A 6,227-nucleotide genomic window follows, 5' to 3' on the forward strand; every position below is an offset into this window, starting at 1 on the left:
TTTCGATACCGGTCAAAGAGACGCGCGACGTATTGATAGTACGAAGGATTACGAGAGAGTGTTGTGCAAGAGAAGGTTCGCTGAACAGCTCGCCGTCGACAACAACCGTCGCACGCCGGATTCGCGGATCGTCAGAGAGATTCGCCAATCGTAGATCTGCTCTGTTTCGGTCGATAATCGATCTGCATCGACGCCCGACGGTGCTGGCATCTGATCTGCGAGCTGCTCATCGACTATCATTATCGCGGCGACGTACGAAGCAGCTAATCAGCGCTCGCACGGTGTCGGCGCATTCAGCCAATCCGAAACATTCCGCCCGCCTCGTCAGCCAATGACGAAACTGATCCGTTGCCATGCAAATCAGGGAAGCTAAAACGTTGCGGAATGAACGAGAAACTGAATGGGCTAACACCGCGCAGTGTAGTTAGAACAAGTGAATCAGTGATCGCTAAATGAAGTGATTTCAAGAGATTACAATGCGGATGAAGCGTGATACAGAGGTGAGTGAAGGTGCCTGATGAAAGAAAGTGAGGTGATGAAGATAAGGGAGAAGCTAAAGAATTGAGATCAAATCCCTGAACATACAGTAGGCTCGATGTTAAAAACGCGGGTGCCTCTTATGCAGTTACGAGTCGGAAGAGCCGCCTGTGGGTCCAGCCTCGAGGATTCCTCCAGCATCATTCACCTCGGTTGCCGGTGCCAACAAAGGGATCAGCTTGTGAACAGGGCGACTAAATTCCGAAGTTGCAGTGCGGACTGTTGCAACTCGAACTGCACCGTCTGGTCCCGGGTGCACGTGAACAACGCGCGCCAGAGGCCACTGCGTAGGAGGCAAAATTTCGCTCTTAATCAAGCAGAGGAACCCTTCTCGAATTAAAATTCCACTCTTCCGCCATTTGCCTCTGGTTTGCAATGAGTTCAGGTACTCCAGCGACCAGCGTTTCCAGAAGTGTTGTTGCAACTGTTGGATTAGTTGCCACCTAGATAACCGGGAAACTGGAAGATCCTCGAGGCTGGGCTCAGGAATGGCGGTGAGTGGTTCATCGATGAGGAAGTGCCCCGGTGTTAGCGCGGCTGGATCTCCAGGGTCGTCAGATAAAGGCTGTAAGGGTCTAGAATTCAAACAAGCTTCTATACCCGCCAGGAGCGTGGCCAGCTCCTCGAAAAACAATATCTGCTCTCCGATGATCCGGCGGAGGTGATGTTTTACCGATTTGACCGCCGCTTCCCAGATTCCGCCAAAGTGTGGCGCACACGGGGGATTGAATTTCCAAACGATACCTTCCCGGGAGGCGGCAGCGAATGGACCACCGCCCTGTTGAGTGGATTCTCGTAGTAGAGCGCGTAGTTCATGATTGGCACCAATGAAGTTCCGCCCGCAGTCGCTATAAAGTTCGGCACAACGACCTCGCCGCGATATGAATCGCTTGAGAGCTGCTAGGAAGGTTTCAGTGGATCCATCCGACACAGCCTCCAGGTGCACTGCCTTGGTTGCAAGGCAGATGGAGACCGCGATATAGCCCTTCGAGGTGCGCTGACCACGACCCCGACCAGCTCGAACTTGTATGGGCCCAGCGTAATCAATTCCCGCTCTGAAAAAAGGACGAGTGGGTGTTATTCGAGCTGCGGGAAGATTTCCCATTTTTGGCTGGGCAGTTTGCCCTTTCCATCGTATACAAACAGTGCATCTGTGGATACAGTATTTTACCAACTGACGACCCTTGAGAATCCAGCACTCCTGGCGTAGCGTGGCCAGAGTAAGTTGTGTCCCCCCGTGCAGGCATCGTTTGTGGGCAGCTTCGACCCACAACTTAGCTAGGGGGGATTCATCCGGAAGTATCGCTGGATGAGTCCGGTCGTAGGAGAGATTGGCAGCCTGTAGGCGGCCTCCGACGCGCAGCACCCCCTCCTTGTCCAGAAATGGGCAAAGTTTGGCGAGTCTGCTCTTGGACGCTACGGGCAGATCTCTCCGAAGATTGTGGAGATCCTCCGAGAAGTGAGTCGACTGCTCTAATCGGAGAAGAATAGTCTTTCCTCCTCGCATTTCCGAGGCTGTGATGACAGATTCTCCTTGTTGTCTTCCAGGCACCCATCTTAGGCACCAGGCAAGGACTCGAATTAGGCGCGTCAGATTTGAGAACCGCTCGATTAAGTTGCTTGAAGGGCTTTCCAGTTTGCGTGTCACGTGGTGGACTTCTGGCTCCTCAGCCTCGTGCTCCACTTCCTGGTTGATTGGTTCAGGAAGAGGATCGGGTGAGGAGAGCCACTCGGGTCCTCGCCACCATAGAACGAAATCAGGAAGCTCAGCGGGGAGCAAACCTCGGGAAGCGCAATCGGCGGGATTCTCAGCGCTTCGAACATGTCTCCATTTGGCCGTGGGCAGCATCCTCTGGATCTCGGCTACTCGGTTCGCCAGATAGGTAGGCCAGCGCGAAGGATGACCCTGGATCCAGCTGAGTGCTACGGAAGAGTCAGACCACAAATGTATATTTACTCCTTGCCAATCGAGCACAGTAGTGACGTGTCCGACTAGTTTAGCAAGAAGGAAGGCGGCGCAGAGTTCCAATCGGGGCAGTGAATCCCGTTTAAGTGGAGCCACCCTTGACTTGGCCACGATCAGCGAGACTGTGGGAACTCCAGCCGAGTTGATGGTGCGAGAGTACACTACCGCAGCATAGGCTCGCTCGGATGCGTCAGCGAACCCGTGGATTTCCAGGTGCTGATTCAAAGCGCGGGTTCCTAGCCATCGCGGGATCCGAAGATCCTGTAGAGTAGGGAGTTGGAATTGGAACTGCCTCCAAAGTAAGTCCTCCTTCTTCGGCAAGGGAGTGTCCCAATCGACCTTCAGCAGCCACAGGGACTGGATCAGCACCTTGGCTAAGATTGTGACTGGAGCCAACCACCCAAGAGGGTCGAACAGCTGCGCCGTTCCGCTGAGCACGGCTCGCTTAGTGAACTCAGCATTTCTGGGAGCCGGTACAGCGGTGACCTGAAAGCAATCAGAGGAGGGGAGCCATTTTATACCTAGAACGCTGTGGAGTGTCGGCGAGTCCCATTCGACTAGTCCCTTCCTCTCGTCGTTGGAGAGTCCCTCTAGAAGACTCTTAGAATTGGCGGCCCACTTGCGAAGAGGGAAGCCGCCCGCCATGAGCAACTCCCTGAGTTCCCGTTGCTTGCATCTAGCCTCCGAAAGGGTGTTCGCTCCCGTGAGGACGTCATCCATGTAAACGTCCTTCAAGACGATGTGCGATCCCAGTGGGTAATGCGACTCCTCCACCTTGGCAAGTTGATGTAGACAGCGGATCGCGAGATAAGGTGAACACGCTAGACCGTAAGTGACGGTTTTCAGTTCGTAATCCTTAATTGCACCTTCTTGTTCAGGTCTCCACACGATTATCTGCCACTTTCTGTCTTCAGGATGTACAACTATCTGCCGGTACATCTTCTCTATATCAGCGGAGAAGACGTACGTGTATCGTCTCCATCTCAGCAAGACGTCCGTCAGATTGGGTAAAAGATTTGGACCACTGCGAAGGAAATCGTTCAGCGACTTCCCGTTGGAAGATGGCATAGAGCCGTTGAACACGACTCTCAGCTTGGTCGTGGAGCTGGCTTCTCTCAACACTCCGTGATGAGGAAGGTAGTACCCTTCACTCGTTTTCTGAGGCTGCATCGTTTCCATGTGTCCAAGGGATTCGTAGTTCTCCAGGAACTCAGTGTAGGCTCGCTTGAATTCGGAGGATCTCCTGAACTTTGCGTTCATTGTCTCTAGCGTTCGCATCGCGATGCGCCGGGAGTCTCCCAGCCCTGGTGCGCTGTCAAATGGCAGGCGCACCATGAATCTTCCATCAGACCGTCGTAGGTGAGTATCGGCGAAGTGTTCCTCCGCCCTGCGATCGTCCGCAGTACCACGGATTGAACCATCTATCTCCTCCTGCTCCCAGAACCTGGTCAAAAACTCAATTAATTCTCTGTCTATGTTACAGTGGTGTACCGGAACGTCAGCTCTACTCGCCGCTCCGTCTCTGTTCTCTGTTTCGACTCCGCCAGTGAGGATCCAGCCTAGGGAGGTCTCCTGTGCCACGGGAGTGTGTGGAGGCCCTCGCTTGACTCCCTCGAGTAGAATAAGGTTATAGGAGTCGGCTCCCAGCAAGATGTCCACTGGATCAGCGAAGTGGTAGACTGGGTCGGCGAGAGTCAGGCCTTGAACATGAGGCCACTCGGCAAGAGCGGGTAGGTTACGAGGTCGATATCTAGAAAGTTCCGTAATAACATAGACAGGAATCTGAATTTGAGTATCTAGGAGGTAATTTGACGTGATGACCAGATTGGCCTTCCCTCTAGTAAATTTAGCCTTGGCGCCTCCGACTCCGAGAAGGGGAATCCGAGCCTGACTCCTCTGGACTCCCAGCCGTTGAGCAAGTGCTTCCGAGATAAGCGAGACCTCACTGCCTGGATCGATCAGCGCTCGGGCTAAGCTGCCTTGTCCTCGTGGGCCTGAAACCGTGACTCGAGCGGTACTGAGCAGAACGGAAGAAGATCGACTCACGTGTGTGGATACTTGCTGGACGCAAGCTGCAGAAGAGGTACTCTCCTGGCTCGAGAAAGCATCGTGAATCGTGGTATGATGCTGTCCGTCACACTTTTGACACCTCTTATTTGATTTGCAGTCACTAGAAACATGTTTTCCCAGGCAGTTGAAGCAGAGATTCAAGGATCGCACTGTTTCCTTCCGTTCTGAGGGTGTCTTCTTCTGATATCGACCGCAGTACAGGACGAAATGTTTTCCTTGGCAGAGACCGCAGGCTTGCGACGAGGAGCGAGCCTTGGAAACCTGATGAACCTTGATGGACTTAGAAGCAGGTTTCTTGACTTCGGATGGTTCCTCAGTCTTAGCCTCTAAAGCTCGGCAGGTATGTATCCTGCCTTGCATAAAGGTCCTCAATTGTTCAAGTGAAGGAGGTTCCTTTTGATGTTTCACAGAGTCTTCCCATTCTCTGCGAGATTGACGATCCCATCGTTCGACTGTTAGTTCGACGATCCAGTCAATGGCGTTCGTCACTGGTCGCCCAAGGTTATCAAGAGCATCGATGGCATCGAAGGTTTCGTTGTACAGTCTCTTCATTTCTGCATAGGATTCCCTTTTAACAGGAGCCAAGGAAGCAAGGGCTCTTATTTGAGCTTGCACTAAGAGACGGAGATTATCGTAACGAGTTCCCAGTTTCTCCCATGCCACGGCGAAGTTTTCGTCGGTAGTCGGAACGTTCTTGAGAATGGAAACTGCATCGCCACGCATGCAGCTCTTCAAGTAGTGGAGGCGTTCGACCGGAGACAACGTTGGATCTTTTATTATGAGCGAGGTGAACAGATCGCGAAAGGTTGGCCAGTCCTTGTAGTTGTCGTCAAACGTTAGAAGAGCCATCTTTGGCAACACTGCGCGTGACCTTGGAGCGACCGACTCGGCGACAGTTACGTTCGAATTTGAAGAATTCTTAACGTTCCCAGCAGCTTCGTATTCTGCTATCATATCACTGAGAATACCGCACTCCTCTAAGTAATTCATTTCTGTCGAACCGTGTTCGTCCTCCTTGAAATAAGGGATGTCCTTTACTTTCGCATCTGTCATAGCGGCTGCTTGGATTTTTTTATCCCCAGAGCAATATTCAGACCATAAATTTTCCACGTAGGAGTGGGCGGTACGAATAATTCCCGGAGTAAGATTCGCTTTCCCCTTTTTCTTTAGATTGGCAGAAACGCGAGAGATCCTTTGAGCGAGAGTCCGTTGGTTTTCTAGAAGGTCCGCCATTGTCTTGCACGTGGTTGAAGCACTACACTTTCAACTGAGCTCCAGATGAGCTTCCGATGGAGAATTAGATAGACTGCAGCGCGGGATCCGGCTCGAAGGACCAAATATTTCGGACAAGAAGAGAGAGCACGAGTCAATGAACAGAACAATAACTTTATTTCCCAACTTGGGTTCGTCACTTCTCCATGAACTGCACAATAACAAACTGAACTGTTTAGACTCAAGTTAAAGCGTTTGGGTCTTTCACAATAAAGAATGATTTACAGATTGATGTTAGAGTAATAGTACGAATCCCGACTGCACTTCCTCGTATGTCGACAAGTGATCGACTTTCCTTTTCGATACCGGTCAAAGAGACGCGCGACGTATTAATAGTACGAAGGATTACGAGAGAGTGTTGTGCAAGAGAGCCGTCGACAAC

General features: G+C 51.9%; 1 protein-coding gene across 1 annotated transcript; it reads right to left on the bottom strand.

Moving 5' to 3' along the window:
• Positions 1–625: 625 nt before the first annotated feature.
• LOC143211630 (uncharacterized) lies at positions 626–5,806 on the bottom strand. Its single transcript, XM_076429461.1, has one exon. The coding sequence runs from the start codon at positions 5,804–5,806 to the stop codon at positions 626–628; it is 5,181 nt and encodes a 1,726-aa protein (XP_076285576.1).
• Positions 5,807–6,227: the final 421 nt, after the last annotated feature.

The sequence above is a fragment of the Lasioglossum baleicum genome, chromosome 8 (genome assembly GCF_051020765.1).
Source record: "Lasioglossum baleicum chromosome 8, iyLasBale1, whole genome shotgun sequence".
Taxonomy (NCBI): Eukaryota; Metazoa; Arthropoda; class Insecta; order Hymenoptera; family Halictidae; genus Lasioglossum; species Lasioglossum baleicum.

What these genes read in the sequence shown, in the direction of transcription:
- LOC143211630 (XM_076429461.1), bottom strand. Translation starts at nt 5,806, where the DNA reads ATGGCGGACCTTCTAGAAAACCAACGGACTCTCGCTCAAAGGATCTCT.